At 45.6% G+C, this 19,549-nt stretch overlaps 1 protein-coding gene across 1 annotated transcript; it reads left to right on the forward strand.

Moving 5' to 3' along the window:
- Nucleotides 1-2,484: 2,484 nt before the first annotated feature.
- On the forward strand, nt 2,485-16,584 carry YWHAB (tyrosine 3-monooxygenase/tryptophan 5-monooxygenase activation protein beta). The gene is made up of 6 exons (XM_080627655.1): nt 2,485-2,663; nt 10,310-10,610; nt 11,570-11,693; nt 12,673-12,836; nt 14,168-14,263; nt 14,746-16,584. Exons 1-6 carry the CDS (start codon nt 2,494-2,496, stop codon nt 14,800-14,802), a joined length of 912 nt encoding a protein of 303 aa, XP_080483781.1. The 5' UTR covers nt 2,485-2,493; the 3' UTR covers nt 14,803-16,584.
- The last annotated feature ends 2,965 nt before the right edge of the window (nt 16,585-19,549 follow it).

The following is a 19,549-nucleotide window of genomic DNA, read 5'->3' on the forward strand; positions in this document are numbered from 1 at the left end:
TCAGCAGTTGAAGCTGCTCAACCACTTGTGCCATCTGCTGGAAACAACGTATTTTAGCTGCTTGCACAGGGAGCACAGAGCTAGCGGCCGTCTTTGCTTGCCACAGGCCACCCTTGACAATGAGCTTGTTCCGCTTCTTTTGACTATTTTCGATTCTAAGTAAATTTAATGCTAGAGGAGCATTTTTGAAGATTGAAATTCTCTCTCTGGAGCGAAAACAGTTGCAAAAGACTGGAACAAACTGTCCCTGCATGCCTCAGCTGCAGGCTAAGAGGCTTTTTTCAGAGGTGAAGTCTATTATAAGGCCAGGAAAGAGCATACTTTGCACAGTTTTGGCAATGAACTGCTCCTCTAACAAGGGGTCTCCATCTCAGCCATGGGCTCCTTTACTGGAGCAGAATCCTGTGATTTCCTTCCTTGCAGTTTTATGCCTCAGGTGTCTGCAGCTCACCATGAGCACACCAGCAAGCACGCCACACACAGCCGCTCTGCCCTCCATAGAGCAATGACTAGTACAAATACCATTCGTACTTCTTCACTCTTCTTCACCTGCAGTGTGCCTCTGGGAATACGCAGAGCATGATTTCTACTGGAGAAACTGTGTTGGACTTGTTTATTCATGGATTGAGCCTGTTCCTGAGATAAAGGTTGTGCTTTCACCAGGTTTTGGATCTCCTGTCTCAGATCCTTTGAGCTGCACTTCCTCTTCTGGAAGGTAACACTGTGAAAGACTTGCTGCTGTTGCAATGTGTTTCAGAGCTTAGTTTGGTGTCAGTTCCAGCCTTCACCCTTCTGTGCCTGGAGAAACTGCAGGTCCATTGCTTATCACTTCCCCCAGACCTGGCATACAGGGCTAGGAGGACCCCAGGTTAAGAAGAGCTCATGGAGGAAAGAACTGCTGAGTGGCAGCCTGCTCTGTGAAAGCAGAGGGTGGTATTTTCACCTCTGTCACTACACAGTGCTGAATTGCTCTACCTGAATATTGAGATGGAGGGTACATGGTTCAAAACTACCAGCTAAGAAGGACTGCAAGCACTTCAGAGGTGATGATTAGAATCTGGTCTGGGCAGATTGGAGTATGAAGGGAGCTGGGTGCACCTCGCTGGAAGCAAGAGGAGTGAGCTGTGACAGCACAGGCAGGGCAGGGATGAGCTGGAGCAGGCAGCGAAGTGAGAAGGTTGAGGGAGGTACAGCAGGTGACTGACCGAACGGGTGTTGACAGTACACTTATACAAACCACGTGTTGTATGCGGATATACATGAAAGGGGTGTTGAATGCAAGTAATTCTGTCACAAACCAGCACTTCCAATGCCTCAGCAGGAACACTGGGAATGCCCCAGACAGAAACCAGGAAAATGAGGGCTATGGAGAAGATCAGGGGGAAAAGCGAATTTCACCAAGAAAAGAAAAAACAAGAGAGAGATGACAATAACTGATCTCCCTGAATCAGTGTCTGCAGCTTAAGATAACCAAGTGCCAAGTCATTTTCTTCCTGACTTTCCAAAGTAATTAACCTTTGAACCAAGACAAAGCAGGAAACAAATGAAGTCCTTTCATCACCAAAAAGGAATCTGACAGTGACTCTGACAGGACCATGATTGTATCTGAAAGTGTAAGAGAAAATAAGGCTCCAGCATACTGTAATTGAACAGAGTGCCTCTCAGCCCCAATAATAACGCTTGGACAAGTGGTGCTGCTATAAACTTGAGACTTGGGAGCAGGGAAGGTTGTGCGTTCAGTCACTTCTTATCCAAAAGGATTACATGCATTATAAAATTGAACTCTTTTCCTTGGATTCCTTCTTGGAGACCAAACTAGACTTTTCCTCATCCCCAAAAAATGCTCCCTGTCGCCATTTCTCTGGTAAATTCGCTCTCATTTTATTACAGATGCATAAAACTTATCTAGCTGATAAGGATCTTGGTATTTTACAGTGAAAATACGCACTATGAATTGTGGGGAGGATACGCCACTGAAGTGCTTAAAGGTGACCTTGCAATTCAAAGGATTCATGAACTTACATGACCACATGGCACCCATTGCCTGTGCTCTGTGGAGATGTTCCTTACTGCAAGGTTCAGCCAGAGAACAGTACTGAGAAATGGCAACAAAACCAAATCCTCTGCCTTCTTGTGGCTCGGGAAGCCGCTGCGCTTCCCAGCCGGATCAGCTCTCCTCTGCCCTGGATTGAGCTGGCCTTGCCCAGAGGCACACCAGGGATTACCCCACGGCTGTGAATCGAGCTGGAGCAGCACACAGCGCTCGCAGCGGGCAGGGCGCCGGGGTGTGACAGCACGAGCAGGCCTCGACCCGACAGCTCCGCGGCCCCCCCGCGCTGAGGAGCGGAGCCCGCCCCGCTGCCTGCAGGGGCCTCTCCCCCGGGGGGCGACGGTGGGGCCGGGCCGGCGGCAGCCGAGGGGCCGCAGGGGACTGAGCCCCTCCTGTCGCTATGGCAACCGAGCACCGGCTGGCGCCCGCCGCCCGCCGGCCCAATGGGGAGAAGGGAGGGGCGGTGGTGCCCCTGGCGCCGGAAGGGGCGTGTCAGCGGCGCCGGAAGCGGGCCCGCTCGCCGCAGGGTGTGTGTGCGTGCGCCGAGCGGCCGCCGCGCTCCAGTCGCCTCGCCCGCCGGGATCCAGGCCGCGGTGCCGCTGCCCCCCGCCAGGTGAGGGTCTCGGGCCCGCCGCCGCCTGGGCTCCATTCCCTTCGCCCGCCGCCGCCGGCGGGACTGGGCCGCGCCGCGCGGCTGCGGCTCTGCGGGAGCGTGCGGGGGAGGCCTCCGCGGCCTGTCCCCACCTCCGCCTCTCCGCAGGCCGGACCCGTTTCTCCCCGCTGGCCGGCCCGGTGAGGGGCTCCCAAAGCAGCAGCGGGCCGCGGGGTTTGCCTCTGGCGCGCTGCGGGAGGCTCCGAGCGTGAGGGGCGTGGGGGGGGGCGCGGCGGGTCCTGCCTCCCCCTCCGAATAACGGAGTGACCCTCCCTCGGCTGCCGCTGCGAGGCCCGGGCGGTGCCGCCTCCTCCCCCCCAGCTCCGGGCACTGCCCCGCCCTGGGTGAGTCACTCGCTCCCCGAGGGCGAGGCCGACCGCGCACACCTGTACCGAGCGTCCGGGGCAGGGCCGGTCACAGCCCTGCCCTTTCTGAAGGCTCCCGCCTTCACCGCCCCAAGCCCAGGAGAAGGGGTTGGGGCGTCCTCAAAGGATCCCCAAAGCGGGAGCTCTGGCTCTGCCGGAATGTTGGGCCCTGGGAGGTGCCATTTCTGTGCCGGTTGCTGTGAGCCTGCTCACGTAAGCCTCAAGGCCATCACTAAAATGTCCTGAACGCTTCAGAAAGAAACAAAATGATTTTATTATTATTTTCGAATTTGGGTCGTTTGTGGCTATTTGCAAATAGAGATGTGCTTAGGGAGGGTGCCAGAGGGGAAGAAGATTGCTTCAAGCCAGTCCCAGCCTACAGAAGGGCTGGGCAATAGCTCGCAACTAACAACTGTAGGTTTTATTAGAGATGTGTACAACCAGGCATTAATTGGGATGATCAGATATCAGTGGTGTGCATTCACTGTGTTAGCATACACGAGCAAAAATGCATCTGATGCAGTGATCACAATATTGATCTGTTGCTTTCAGCCAAATTCCTTATTAATAGTTAAAATACCTTTTCTAGTGGTAGGAAAGCAAAAAGCACATCATGCAGCACTGGCAAAAGTGAATTCCTAGGTAAAAATAGCAGAGATTTTGAGAACGTTTGTAAGGTTTTGTAAGTTCAGCTGCTGTGGGAGTAGTTGTCTTCACCCATTCACTGCTGCAGGACACCTCAGTCAGAGATATTTAATATTTTGTGGAAAGCAAAGCCTTTATTTTATAATAATAATGAGAGATCAACTGGTTTAGAAAAGAAAATAAGCATGCCAGGGCTTTTTCACTCTTCATGTTAAAGGACTGGAGAAATATACTGTGTATAATATTTTGTTTATTAAATTGGTGCCAATAAAGTGATAGACTCGTTGGACAGATGGGCCTGGTGCAGTTTTCTCCACCTCATTATGTCAGTACCGCATGTTCTGATCTCTGCTATTTTGATGTTTTCTCTTTTTTTCCCTCTGAGCAAGGCCTTTGCCAGTCTGCAGCTTTTTGCACTGCATGTGAATAAACTCTGATGAGGAGGAGTTGAGTAAATAATGATTTGAATAATGAGGTAAAAGCTAGTACCCTAATCAGTCTGGTATTCTGATACCTCTAGGATCAGATATAAGACCAGGCGTTATCATAGCATGTCTCTTCTATGGCCATGCTTCTTGCCCCACCCTGTAATAGAAATGTTCTCAGTTTAGTATTAACAAATGCGATTTACCTGTGATATGAATACATTAGTTTGGCGTGAACTTTATGCCTGGGGGAAGATTTCTGGGGATAACTCACTATTTCTGCCTGGACTCTAGCCAAAACCAGTTCTGCTAGTTGGAACAAAAAGGTATTACCATGTAAGTATGTTGTACTTTGGAACCAGGTGCTTGTCTCCACCTGCAGCTGTCCAATGTGAAGTGCCATGGGTATGAGCAGCCCAATCCCTCATTTAAATGACATCTACTGTCGCTACGTTTAAGTTGTCTGTACAATATCCTACATGCTATTGGTACTTGTCATCGAAATTTCTTAATTGTCTGTGGAGCTTGGAAATTGTTGAAGGTCACTTTATTCAAAAATTGTATTGGCCTTTAGGAAGCAATAAGTAGCAATGGCAGGAGATGGCCAGAGCAGGTTTAGGCATGGCTTTAGGGAGTGTTCATTTTATCTGAACATGTGCAGAAAGGTTTGAGCTGAAGGCCAGGGCAGACGTTTAATCAGGAGATGCAGAGGAGGCTGAAGTTACGTGCTGCACAAGGTCAGCAAGAATATCACAGCTATGAAGTAATTTTCCTTTTTCCCTCATTATGTTTGCAGTATATTTTACTGAACTTGTTGTTTAAGCTCTTGTCAGGAAGATTTCACTGTTCAGCTCTTACCAGGCACATTAATTTTCTTATCAGTTATTTAGCAATAGGCTTTGAGGGAACCAAAATAGAAAAACACAACTAATAAAATCAAATGCCTGATAGTGCAGTCAAGCAAGGGATGTTTCTTGCACTCCATTTAAAGAGCTGATTCCTTTCCTATAAAGAATATCTCCTGGGAGCGATGTCAACCTGACAGTGAATGCCATCAACGTCATCCAGATCCTTGGGTCAGCATGTGTGTACCTGAATGATGGAGAAGGATTTTCCATTTGGTTTAGAAATAGTAACTCCAAAGCTCTTCCTGTCTGTAATTATAGAACTGTAATTCAAAATACCACTTACCTCATGTGAATGTTTAATTTCGGAGTGAATTGCCCATCCAGGAATCAAATAAGGTATGTTCGCGTACTGTTGGAAGATGGAACGACAAATTCTGGACCAGTCTGCTGCTTTTCCTGTTACAATTTGAATGGACTTGCAGAGTTGGTGAATGAGAAGTATGGTCTCGCATCCCATCTCAGCAAATGGGGTTTTACGTTCCTTTTGCACAGTGTAATGTGGAAGTCTGTTAACCCACACCTCTACTTGACTCATTAGGGACCAGCATGTCAAACCAGTAACCACACTGCTTTCTCACCAGTGTTTTTTTTACAGAGTGAAAGTGTTTGTCTGATAGATTCTCATGCTTGCTGTAAAGAGAAAACCAGTACACAAAATCAATGACTTAATTATCAGAAGAACAGGTCATCAGCCTCAGCAGACTTCAGGCCAATGTAGGCTTATTGGTGTTGTCTTGTCAGTTCAATATGTTACATAAGGCAGAGTTTTTTTTCAGTCTCAGTTTTCGTTTGATTTCTGCAGACTTTAAACACAGTTGCTTCTGGTCTGTTCTGGCTTTGTCCTAAACAGCTCATCGAGATTGGAAGCAATATGAAGCAGATGGGGTAACTGCTGAGTAGTAAGATGTAGTTCTCCAGCTCCTGCAGTCTTCTGAAGAACAGTATCTGTATGTCTTACTCCTCAGCTGTTACTGATATGTAAACCTCCAGTTCTGTGTGTCCATCCACTCCTGAAAGATCTGTGTTCTGAATTCAGGTGCTGTTCCCAGGATGGTCACACTATCCCCTTCATACTGTGTCTTCCGCTGCAAATAACAAGGCAGTTATAGACTAATGTGTTTTACAGGTTCCTGATACATTTCAGCCTTTTGTCTACACAGGCATAAAGCTTTTCCGGGGGTGGGAAGTAAGCACTTGTAACGTTTAAAACCTGCATACATGCTCTTCAGCATTTGTAAGAGAGATTGAAAGAACTCTAGGCTGTATGGGAGGTAGAGGTAAAAAAAGGTAATAAACCACATTTTGAGTGTGGGATTTAGGATGATACAAATTTCTGGCAGCTGCTACTATCAGCTGTGACTGCTGGTGGTTGGTGTTCCTTATTGTAACTAGGGTCCAGCCACTTCCTTTTGGAGGGCTACTCAGTTGTGGTTTGACAGATTCTTAAGACAGTGTCTTAAGAATTTGAGATGTATTAATGCATCTATTATGAAAACCTTCTGCTTAGAATGAGCAACTTCCAGGACTCCTCTGTGGCTGTGATCTGCACATGTCTGCTCCTTTTTCCATCTTCCCTCTTTTCCCCTTGCCAACATGGCATGGCTTCCTTAGTGCTAGAAGAGATCATTCCTGTCAGCCTTCTGTTCATCACCTCTGTGTGTATTGCTCCTAGCTGCAGGTAACCTTTGTTAGATGGCTTCTGTTTGTGGCCTAGGAGTATTTTTAGCTCTAGGCTTTGCTTGTTTCAGACTGTGGCACACAGATCCATTGTTAGTGTGACTTTCATCTTCTCTGTGGGAGGGACCAGTTATAACTGATAGTTGCTTCTTTGCCTTTTCAAACATCACTCCTTTCCTTATATCTTTTTTCCTTCTGGCAAACACTTCCCTCTTTTGGAGCTCAAGCCAGCATAGCTCTGCAAAGCTCTCTCCAAGCTTCTAACAAGGTAAGCAATGGAGAATCAAACTAGGGTTTTAAGTGTTCCTTTATGCAGCACCCTGTGAATGAAATCATGGCAGGCTTACTGTTAATTGCAGATATTTTGGTGTCGACCATTATTTTCTTACTGCATTTAACTTCTGTTAACTCCATACTGTTGAATAATGCTTTGTGTTTCATAGCAAACCTCCTAGCAGTGCAGGTATTAAGGTTAACTAAACAGCTCAAGCCCCTGCGTACTGAATTTTTATGTCCAGATGAAGCCAGTGAAGTTCTGAGGACCTCCATCTTCAGTAATTGGCTTGAGTTACATCTAAGATGTGCATAAATTAGATTACTGAAGAAAGTTGTTTGATGAGAAACAACATTCTAATGCTTTGTGCTGGTATTTTGCCTGTATAATTGATATGTTGAACTGGTTTCTGGATCTCTTTTATCCATGAAGTCTTTATGCCCTTGTAGTTCCCTTTGTTATTTCCTTCATGTGTCCTTATATGAACCCATTGACTGTCCTGAACTGACTTGCATCTAAAGATAAATATGTCATTGAGCTTGATAAAACAAACTGCACCATTTCTAAACTAAACTATAATGTTTGTAAACAGAATTCTGCACTGATAACTTGTCTAGGAATTAGACCACTATTGGCAAAGTGCAGATCAAAATTAAAACTGACCTTTCAATGGCCAAATGTAAACTTTGTTGGAGTTGCTTGCCTCTGGACTTCCACAAGCAGGCTTTTCCTACGTAATAATCACATTCCATAAGAAGAAGAGGAGAAGATAAGACAGCCGCAATAGAAATGCTTCTAGAAGCTGTGCAGACTGTGAGGAAACTAGAACTGCTCTGAAACGATTTTGTTTAAATGTCCTGTTATTTAAAGTTGGCCCTTGTAATGTAAAAAGCATTCTTCCGGTGTACTTTGTTCATGCTCAGATTTTAGTGAGAAGGTAAAGAAATGCCTCTCACAAATTGCTGCCTGCATCAAGCGCATAGTCTAGGTTTAGTGCTGAGATAAGGGAATGTTTATGAGGTTCAGCAGACTCCACAGTGAAAAGCGGGAGGGTTCTCTTGATGGTAAATGGTCTGATGATTTCCTGAGGCTTGTTATGTGTTGGTACTATGAAATCCTTCAGAGCAGGGGAAAAGATGCACATCACAAGTTCCACTTACCCCTTCGTGTCCTCAGGAACTATTCTTTTGATAATTCCGCAGAAAACAATGGTAATACAACATGCCCCATGGTAAAAGCCTCTTGGGGAAGAAAGAGCCAAATTAATCATGCCTTACAAGACCTTGTCACACTGCTACCTACAGTCAGTCTGTCTTGTCAGAGGTTTTGGTGTGAAGTCTGTGTGTCACCTTTAAGTAGGTGGCAGAATCCACTAGTTTAAATTTGAAATAGAACTAAACTACAGCCCAGTTTTGCTTAGGAGTCTACAAGAGGTCTCTCTCTAGGAGGCTGGTTTTAGTATTGCATAGCCTTCCTTGAGTGCCTTACGTGGCTGGATGCATTAGGCCAGATCTACAGAGGATCAAATGCAAGCAGGAGTGAGTGTGACTTGCAAACGTACAGCAGGTAGGACATTTGATTGCTGGGTTTACTTGAGCTTTCATGTAACATAACGTTGACTTTTTATCTTGGATGATTTTTTTTTGCTAAGGTGGAGTATCTCCATCTGGAGGGATTGAATATGCTCATCTCAATATAATCGTGTAGTTAGGACTCCAGCCTTGGCAATAACGTACTCTGAAACTGCTCATGCACACGATGGGAGTCTGGGGGGCTGCAACTCATTGTCCTGGTTCAGGTTTTAGGGTAGGAAACTGGTTTCTTTGCATGGTAGTGTGGTAGGTGATACTTGGATTAAAATACAAGCTGAGCAGCGTGTGTGAGACGTTCTCCATCAGGAACCTGTCAGACTGGGATCAGCAAAGGAGAGAGCCAGGAAAAAGGCTATAGCAATCACTTTCGGCCTGTTTGTTCATTATAATAGGGCTGTAGATGTTTGTCTAATGAACAGAAGTCTATGAACAGCAATTGTAAACTTACTGTTCTTGTTTGCTTTTTATTCTTCTTTTAGAAGTTGTTTTCAGGCTGTTAGGTCTCAGCCTGAAAACTTCTTACCTTGGACATTGAGTGTCCTGGCTGAGATTTAGGGAGTAGGAGAGGAACATTGTTGCTCAGTACTGTCAAGAATAAATTAGCCTGTCCCAAAGTGAACCTACATGCCTGAAGAAACTCTACTGAAGAAAGAGTTCGGGGTGTCTGGGAGTTCATGAGGTATTGAGGTCCACTTACTTTGATAAAGGCAAAGAAACTTGTTTGAGTTCTGTGAACCTGGCCCTAGGTGGTTGAGTATAAGGTTGGAAGCTCGATGGCTGAGTTAATCATATGTTAGCATCATCTTGCAGAAATAAGCAATGCTGAGGCTGCCTCACTGCCATGTTCTGTACTAACTTCATTTTTCATTGCTTAAGCTCTCCAGGGGCCATGTAGTCACGTGATGTGTTTTTCTTGGCTTCAGTTGCTAAATTGCCTTATCAGAAATGATAAACAAGTTGTTTCCGTGTAAGCAATTAGTTCTGCAGTAGTGACCATCATGTGAGCCGTGTCCGTTGGCTTTTTTGGGAATGTCAATGTTATTTAAAAAGCTTTTGAAAATGTGAGGCTGCAGCCACCCTTGTCGTGTAGAATAATCTATGGAATGTACGTTGATGCATGTATTAAACTCCAGTTTTCTGGCAGAACAATATAAATGTACTTCCCATAGTTGCCAACAACTACAGCTTTCCTGGGTATGGTTTATTTTAAACCCACAGAAACATCTCTCGTAGGGTGCAGGAATCTTCAGTGTGAGGAGGAGCTGTCCAGGGTTTCAGTGCTTCCGAGGAGTTGATGCTGTGTAATAGTGGAGGGAAAACCAACCAAACAAAAAATCAAACCACAGCTGTACCTGCTGGTTTCTGGGTTAGAACGTGCAGTGTTTCCTAAGCTGAGTGTGGCCAGTCTAGGAAAGGGGAGACATTTACATAAGGAACATATTGATGTGCTTAATGCCAATATGAATTTTGGTACATTTTGAAGAATAATGCTCACATATCTTCAAGATTGTGATTAGTCATTAGCACACATAGAAATTATGCATATTTGGCAAAAGGTCAGGTAAATTCTTAAAAAGAAACCCTTTGTATTACTTTTCTAGAGTTGATAATTTCCCACTTATTGGTGACTGTGAATTCTGCTTCACCCTTCAGCGTGAGCTTCCACAGTGCAGACAATCAAAGAGACTTTTTCTCTTACTTGTATTCCCCACTGATTACAGGAGAGCCATGGATAAAAGTGAGTTGGTACAGAAAGCCAAACTGGCTGAACAGGCTGAGCGTTATGATGACATGGCTGCTGCTATGAAGGCTGTCACTGAGCAAGGACATGAACTGTCCAATGAAGAAAGGAATCTACTCTCAGTTGCCTACAAGAATGTGGTTGGTGCCCGTCGCTCGTCCTGGCGTGTCATTTCCAGCATCGAACAGAAAACAGAGAGGAACGAGAAGAAACAGCAGATGGGAAGAGAATATCGTGAGAAAATTGAGGCTGAATTGCAGGATATCTGCAATGATGTTCTGGTAATAATCCAACAGCAAAAATAACAGTAGTTGGTACTGCAGCATTCTTCAGAGAGGCTTAAGGAATCTTGTGCTGTAGATACTGCAGCACCTTAGCAAGAGAATAATTTTGCATAGCCTCAAGCTTGAGTACAATTCTAGCTCCTAAGTTGTCTAGTTTGTTTCTTAGGGAATTTGTTAAAGCATTTCTATTTTGTCAATAGAAAAAAGCAAACAAGGCAGTGTTGAAGGCCCCTAGATGCTGGCTAGGGATCACCATGAAAAGAAATTTGAGATCTGGGGCATTGGCATGAGTCCTGCCTACCATTTAAATTCTTAAATGCTGACATTCTGAGGCATGTTCAGTACTTTTTGGGATGGAGAAGGTGTGTAATTCTTCCCCAAACTGGTTTTGCTATTTTTTTCACTTAGACAAGGGATTCTTTTCACTGCTGTTCAGTTTGCTAGAGATCAGTCAGGAGCAGTTGCTGTCGGTACTGTCTTACATCTCTGAATGAACATGTGCTGACCACTGTTCAGCTTTTCAGCTGGAGTTGCAAGTAAATCAGGTTTTCTGTGGGTAATTTCATTGCTCTATATAGAATTCAGGTTTGTGGCAGCAAAAGTGACCTGACCTATGGTAATGTCAAGCCACTGCTTTTCATTAGCTTGGTTGTGGACATAGGTTTGCATCAGTATGCTTCAAGGAAGATCCTTGCAGTCTTAAGCCACAAGGTTCTGCAGGAGCAAATTGTGGGTAGCCTCAACAGAGTGAGTTTTCTGCTTTCCAGGGATTAGGTTACCAGTAATTCTTCTTTTGTTCTGAGTTTAGACAACAGTAGGCTAAGCGATTAGCGCTTGAGTATATATCAGTCATTGTTAAAACATAGCAGTTTGTGCTTACCATTGTAATGAAGGCTGTTTCAGACATTATTTTTATGACTTGGGAAAGAAAAAGAAAGTGATGTTTCCTTTCTCAGGAACTTCTGGATAAGTACCTTATTGTCAATGCCACACAGCCAGAAAGCAAGGTCTTCTATTTGAAAATGAAAGGCGATTACTACAGATACCTCTCAGAAGTGGCATCTGGGGACAATAAGCAAAGTAAGTAGAGCTGAAATCTCTCATTCTGCTGGGGGCCGTGCAGAATACTTGTGTTCTTTTCCCTGTAACATGAAGTATTTATTTCTTTTTGCTGCTGCTCTCTAGTATTGAAGACGTGCAGTGCAAGTCACTTGTAGAGAAAGACTTCATTGCAATTAATAGACATTCATCAAACCTGTCAAATTCTGTTTGCAGCCCCTAACCTCAGTGATTAGTTTTTCAAGCATATTTGTCAGTGTAAAATCCTATTCCTGGAGAATGTGGTTTTTTTCTCATGGAAAACGCTTTCCTATCATATCTTGTTTAAACTATGAATTTAGCTCTCAACTTCTCACTGCTTGCAAGCTTTATGAATGCAAATATAGGATACTGGGTTGCTGGGTCCAAAGCCAATTAATCCTGAGGTGATAAAGCAATACTGAACTGTGCCTGAATTTCTGGTGTCTCATGTAGTCTGTCTTGCAAACTCAGTTTGAAATGCCTTTCTAGAGCTTATTGTTACCCATTAGCCAGGAAGGAACTGTTGTCTTTCCTCTGAAATGTGAAACTGAAATATAAAGTTCATAACCCAGGTGTTAAATGTTTCCTCCAGTTTAAAAAGGTAGTTCAGATACCTCTTCTCTTTGTGATTTTTGTCTGGATTTATTATTCAGAACTACTGCTTCCTCAGCTAGGCTGAAAGGAAGTATTTAATCACAGTATACTTTGACTTAGGTAGAGCTTCTGTGCATTCAGATTGGTTGGAATTTATTTTGAGTAAATTCCATTTTAAGTCTCTATAAAAATATTGAACTATTTCTGCCTTAATAGTTCAGCCAGTGGTAGGCTTTTACATCTAAAAGCACTGAAAGAAGCATCTGTGCATATGAAATTGTCAGAATTTTTGGTGGCACAGTAGTCTAGACCAAGACTCTAAAAGCTTCCATCATGAAATCCATGATGTATTGTGCATTAATATGATTGTAATTACTTCTTGCAGCAACGGTAGCAAACTCTCAGCAAGCTTACCAGGAGGCATTTGAAATTAGCAAGAAAGAGATGCAGCCAACACACCCCATTCGACTTGGTTTGGCTCTAAATTTCTCTGTCTTCTACTATGAGATCCTAAATTCTCCTGAAAAGGCGTGTAATCTGGCAAAGACGGTAAGCAGACTTTTCATATTAACTATTTTTTTGAAGCCTAAGGAGATAATTACATGGTTACAGTGGCCCTTTTATAGGTTATTATGCTTTTTCATTACAAATTCCTTAAAAATGCTGACGTCTTTACTGTTATCCTAGTATGTTTTCAGGTAAGTTAGCTATACTAGCTAAGCTTCAAGTAAAGCTGATTTGCTAGCACAATTGATCCAGTGAAAGGGAAGACAAAGTGCCTCTTCTTAAGTCTGTAATTCTCTTAGAAAAGGCTTGTGTCACATCTGAACACACTTGGATTCATTTAGCACTTCTAAAGTGAAACATTTAGATTTGAACACTTAGCAAATACATGAAGAGTCATCTTTGTGACTACAGTTGTAGCCCTAAATGTCCTTGTGTATCTGCGTGCATGTGTGCCTCTCTCTCCAGAGACCAAAAAGACTGTGTGATGGGTTGTGCCAAATAAATAGCTAGTCGTTCTTTTTCTTGGCCTTCTCCCTAAAATAGGATTAGAGCCTTCTAAATGGAGCTTTTTGCATCTGTGAAAATTGTCTGGTAGTAACCTGAATAATAAATGCACCATTGGGTGAATCTTTGTGTTCTTAAAATGCACTTGGATAATACCTTGTAACAAGGAGTGATGTTTTGCTGTCCCAAACACTGCTGCTGTTCCTGCTTTTTTAGTTAATGTGCTTACATTGGTTTGAAACCTGAATGAAGAAATAGCACTTATTCATGGCTCTCAGGCTTGCAGCGTGAGCTTTCATGTGTAGCAGATCAATGGGAGAAATGGCTTTATTAATCTCTAGTCAAACATACCTGTTTTCCTATGCTGTTTTGAAGAGAAGTCCAAAACCTTTCACCCCACCATCAAAATCCCCGTCTTCCCTTTTCTTGCTTACTTACTCATGTACTGTATATATCAACCTAATGGTATCTTTGTCTTTTACTGCCAATTTGCACCAGCAAAACCTTCATTTTTAATGAAAGTATTGCTTTGAAGTGTTGTTCTTAAAGCTGACTTCAGGCTGCATGAATCATTCTTCAGTGTGGCAGAGAGTGCACTTGCCTTTTCAGTACTCAATGTTGGCATGATAGTGAAGTTGTTCTGGGCTTTAGCCTGGACCCTGAAGACTTCTGGTTTCCCACTGGTTGTCAAGTGATCTGGTGCTCACTTTGGTTTACGTTTCTTTTCTGTTGGTGGAAAAGAAATATACTGGGAGGTTTTGTCACAGAATTTGAGTAGTTGAATAGTGATGTGGCAAATGTGTAAGCTGTGTGTAAGCATAAGGAAATCCCAGAGCAGAGTGTGAAAGAGCTGTCTTGCATATTTGTAGGCGTTTGATGAAGCGATAGCAGAGCTGGACACGCTGAATGAAGAGTCTTACAAAGACAGCACGCTGATCATGCAGCTGCTTAGGGACAACCTCACTGTAAGTATCTTGGGGCAAACCACTCCATTGTGCACTGTTACTTAGGCTGCTGGACTCTTAAGTGTGACTCAACATCAGACAACTTATGTTGTTTTGTGCCATTAAAAGCCTTTTCTGAAGCATTAACTACATGTGCTAACTGCACTGCTTTTTGTAACCAGACCAGTTAACTTGCTTGTTTAAACCACAAATCACTTGTTAACCACTGTAACAACTCAGAATCTTCTTGGTAGCACAAAGTGGAGTTTGTCTGTTTGCAATAGCCAGCTTTATGTTGAGCTTGCAAACTTCTGCTGCCTTTTTGTTTGTTATCCTCTATTCATTTTCCAGTTCATTATTCCTTAGCTTTAACTGTCAAGTTCTGAATTGCTCTTAGCTGAGAAAATTGCAGAGTTACTGCTCGTTGTGGTATCTTCCCTTTCCTGACAGTTGTAATTAACTGCATGCTGTGAGTATGAACATGTGTTTGTATTTTCTTACAGCTATGGACATCGGAAAACCAGGGAGATGAAGGGGATGCTGGGGAGGGAGAGAACTAATGGCTGTCACGCTTCACTATATGTTCAATGTCACCCTGTATCCTACACATATATCCCTTTGTGCGACAAGCAAAAAGAATAGTACATCGACTTTCACAACCTCAACGTAGCAAAAACTGTCTGTGGGGTAAAACCGGTTGGTTGGTGTTTTGTGTACTTCAAGCGGAGGTCGGTTATTACAATGGCATTCCGAACTTTCCTATTAGGAACATTTCCAGTTATGATTACCGTGTTTATATTTTTAACTGAACACTGTGATTATGGGTTTTGTGATTGCAATTGACTTTACAAAACTCCTATTGGTAGAAAAGTAGACATCAATTATGGAAACTCCGTCGAGCTTCAATTTGGCACCAAAATAGTCGAAGTACAATTCTGTTGTAAAGTTGTACAGAAAGTTATAGAGATTCTATTGTGACACTGGGGCATGGAAAGAAAACAATCCAGTATATGGCATTCCAGTTAGTGACACTGCTATGGGTTAGTTTAACAGGCACACTCTGTAGACATTTGTAACCAAGTCTGAGGCACCGCTTCCAGTCAAAAGCTCACTTTGTCCATCCTGTCTTTCTGGGATGGGATTTGTTTTGGGGAGGAGGGTAACGGGGAGTTAGAGCTTGATTTCCAAACTCTTTACACTGGCAGATAACTGGGATTTGACTTATAAAAGTGCTTTCATGCTCATACAACATGCATGACTCAGCCCCTTCCCACAGCAATAACATAACCTAATTACACCTTACATAGTCTTCAGTAGTGAGGATTCTTGGTTCACTACCATGGACTTGCAATAGGAGAAGATTCAATTTTTTGAATGGCCTTATTAGTTTGGATGATACCATGAAGTGATCTGCCACTTTTGCATTACTTTACTCTTAGGTGAATCAAAATCTCCATGGTATTCCCATTTTGAATTTATCCTGAGAACTTCTGAAGTAATCCACTGAGCCACCTTTCAGTTCCCTTTATAGCAGTTTTTCTCCCACTGGACTCTGTTCATCCTCAACCCTCTCACATGTTAAAACTCCATTAAAGCAATTTTGGACTCCCACACGTGCGTCATCCTTTCTTTGATTATGGGTGATGTCAGGATGGTGGGTGAGACCTGCTCAAGGACAGGTTTCTTTCTTGGATGTTTGAGAACTGCCAGGGCTGTTGCAATCTTCAGCTCTTGTCTGCTATTTTTTGGTAGTACCAGGATCTGGCTCAAACGTTCAGGATCTCCCATTTATCATACTGGAATGCAGACCTACACATTGTGACGCTTGTAATATTTGAGCTCCAAACCTCACCTAGTTATGTTTCAAACATGTCCCATTAAAGAAAACCTAATGAGAGTTGCGTGAACAATGCAGTGGAAAAGATTAGGGATAGTCACCCATCAGTCTCACGGTATCATCCCCCTGCCTTCACATTCCACTTAGGTATAGGCTCCATCTGTTTGTCTATCCATCCGTCTGCTGAAGAGAATTTCATGCACTGATTTTAAAACTCCCCTCTACTAGCTGAACAAATTGTGCAGTTAATACTTGGCGCTTGATAAATGCAGTAGTGAATGTGGAACCGAGCCTGTCTGTATATCTGGTAGCTCTTTTCGCTTTGTTTTTACTGACCAGTATTCTGCCTAAAGTTTGCTTCTGTGACGGTTATATTGCCTAGCACACACGTGGTTGTGAGAATAGTATAGCAAAAAGAAATACCTGGTTATTGATGTACTAGATTTGTGTATGTCTTTTAAACAGTTCTAGTTTCACCTTACACAAAATAATCAGGAAAAGTGTAAAAGAGTTCAAAAGTGAATAATAAAAAATTTTATCAGTTGTTTGTGTCTCTTTTCTTTGCTCTTCTGGAGTCAAAACCCCTGTGGTTGGAAAAGCACCGCTTACTTATATTAAATGCTCAATTCTTGGATTGTGTGGGTTGATTTGGGGTTTCCAAATGCTTCATTACTCAGTCCTTTGCAGAGAGACTTACACACACACAGTGTTAGGCCAGAGTCTAACTGGCTGCTGACTGACTACTGATCTGTCCTGTGCCATGGCTTTACATAGTCATCCCTCATTATACCTGAAATCACTGCTGCTTTGTCATTTTCTTCATGCTTTATGGACATACCTGCTCTTAAATCGTTTCGTAATGTTCACTAACTCCCAGTCTGACTTGTGCTGGTGACACTGTCAGCTCTGAGAAGAAAAACCCCAGGTCCTGCTAGTCCTGTTCATGGGGCCTCCAGTTAACATCTCCCATCTTTATGTCTCTAGGGGGGAAATAATCAGTCTGGGAGACTGATCAGCACTTGGGGACCTTTGCTGAGCCTCAACTCCATAAAGTTGAGGAAATATTTGTATTTTTGAAGCAATTCTACCTTTTTTGGGAAAGGGCACTCCAGCTCCACTGGGAGCCCGGGGGTGCTCCACGTTTAACTGATGTAATTGGTGCTGCTGCGGCTTCTCATTCCTGGCACTGGTGCTCGCCTGACCTCTGGGTGAGGCGGCTCAGTGTGGGAAACCACCAGAAGGCTTTTCCGAAGGAAAAGCTGCTCCTGATGGTGCTGCCGCTGACCCTTCCCAGAGTGTGAAGTGCGGTGGAGCTGAGTGACCACACTGGGATCGGGTGGGCTTGGAAGTGAGGTGTGTGCTGCCCGGAGCAGGCTGGTGTGTCTCCCGAGCAGCATTCCAGATTCAGTGGTAGCAGATGAATTGCCTTTGTTCATGGTATCCAGCAGCCCCCTTTAGCTGCAGTCAACACAAGGCACTCATCCTGCTGCAATCGCTTCCTCCCTTCAAAGTGCAGAAGTAGAGGGTGTGTGTCCGAGGAACAAGTCCAGCTGAAACATGGAGGTGCTGGTGACAGGGGCCCAGCACAGCCCTGCAAACACTGGGGGAGCTGCTGGCGACACTGCCCTGCCTGCCCTGGGCCTTGGCATCTCAGCAAGCTGTTTAATGACAAATCATCACCTCTGCTATACATGCAGCACAGCTGGGCGTGATCTCAGTGGATGAAGGTGACCATGCAACACTCATGTCATCCAGACACAAAGTGATGGCAGAGGGTGGGTTACAGATCCTGTGGGCCCCCGTTGGGTGTCGAGGGAGCTTCCTTAGAGTCATAGAATCACAGAATCAGCCAGGTTAGGACAGACCTTTAAGATCATCGAATTCAATCATTGCCCCAGGACTGCCAGGACCTGCGGAGTCTGGGACTGCGTAAAGCCCAGTGATGATGGGTTCGTACCGAGCTGCTGGTACCTTGCTGGTTCCTGCCTGGATTTCTTAACTTCAGGGAATCACCTACCAGAGCCTGCAGGCGGTTTCCCCATCGCGGGCGGGTGGGACACGCACCCGCAATCGCTGTCAGCGTTCAGGGGCAAAACAGCACCCGCACCTCCCGTTTATCCCCAACGACACGAGAAGCGCAGGCGGCCCCGGCGGCCATTTGCAGACCGGGGAGACGCCGCAGCTGGCTCCGCAGGGACACCGCTGCTCTGCCCGACCCGACCCGACCCGGCCCGGCCCGGCCCGCGGGGCGCTGCCCGCGCAGCTCGGGGCGGGACGGGGCGGGGATGGGCGGGGAGGGTCCGGCCCGCCCCCGGCGCCGCCGCGGGAAGAGGCGGGCAGTGAGGGCAGGCGCAGCCGGAGCGGTGCTGAGCTGTGACCGGACCCGAGCTGAGCCCCGTCTGCTGGAGCGCCCGGCGTGAGTGCGGGGCTCCCGGCTCGGGCAGAGTCTGCTGGGGCCGAGTGTCCGGTGGTGTCTCCGGTGGAGCGGGGCCGGGCCGGGCAGGCTGCTCGCTCCTCGCTCTGCTGCTTCTCTGCCCGTCGCGGGCTGTTTGTGCTCAGCCCTTTCACTGCAGGGGCTCGGCGGCCGCAGGTCCCGCACTGCTGCTGGGTGCGCCCCGCCGGGGCGGCTCTGCGTGCCCTCGGCGCCCTGCCTCTTCACCTCCTCCCCTTTACTCTGTGCCCGGCTTTGCGGGCTGCGGGAGCCTTGGGGGTCCCATCGTGGCTGCCCGAGGGGCTGGGTCAGCTCACGGACGTGATGCGCGGCTCTTGGTGTCCTGCCCGCGGCGGTCACCGGTTTTGGACTGAGGAATTGCTTAATGCGCGTCTGTTATGTGCGTGCATTGATTTGGGGCATCCTTAGGGTACCGTAATTGGTGTTTTGGGTCTTCTGAGCTTGAAGGTAAGAGCCCCAAAGGTGGGCTTGAAGCTTTTCTGTTCCCCGAGGCAGCACCCTGGGGGGCTCAAGCAGCGACTGTCATCTTCAGGCACAACCTTGTACCCAACTAAAACCAGCGAGAGACTGAGCATCGATTTTCCTGCTTTGGGGATTTCATCATCAAGCTGAGAAATTGGGAAGGGCTGGCTAAAACCCGTGTTTGCCTTGCCGGAGATGCTGGGAGCATTGGTGGCAGCAGGGTGGGCTGCTCCTGGGCAGCACTGTGCATCAGAGTGAACCGGTGCTCCCTCCCTCTTCTCTTCCTGAGGGAGGAGTTAATATGGAATTCTCTGGTGGAGAAGGGCTCTGTCCCTTCCGAGGAGTTAAACTCCATTTTATTTCTCTTGGGGTTTGAGTGGGGAAAGGAGCAAATGGAGATGTGTGGTGTGTGATGTCCCTCCGACCCTGGTGTGTGAGGGCTGGGATGTGCACATCACCACAGCTCAGCTTTTGCACCAACAGTGAAATGTCCCTTAAAAACTTGGGGACTGCAGCGTCCTTGAGACATTCCTGGTCCTACTGATGGGAAGGGCAT

The sequence above is a fragment of the Psittacula echo genome, assembly GCF_963264785.1.
Source record: "Psittacula echo genome assembly, chromosome: 12".
In the NCBI taxonomy this organism is placed as follows: domain Eukaryota; kingdom Metazoa; phylum Chordata; class Aves; order Psittaciformes; family Psittacidae; genus Psittacula; species Psittacula echo.

Bases quoted from the DNA above. Each gene is read 5' to 3' on its own strand.
- YWHAB (XM_080627655.1), top strand. From the start codon at position 2,494: ATGGGGAGAAGGGAGGGGCGGTGGTGCCCCTGGCGCCGGAAGGGGCGT. The intron at 2,664-10,309 runs GTGAGGGTCTCG...CACTGATTACAG, and splicing joins GTGCCGCTGCCCCCCGCCAG to GAGAGCCATGGATAAAAGTG. The intron at 14,264-14,745 runs GTAAGTATCTTG...ATTTTCTTACAG, and splicing joins TGCTTAGGGACAACCTCACT to CTATGGACATCGGAAAACCA.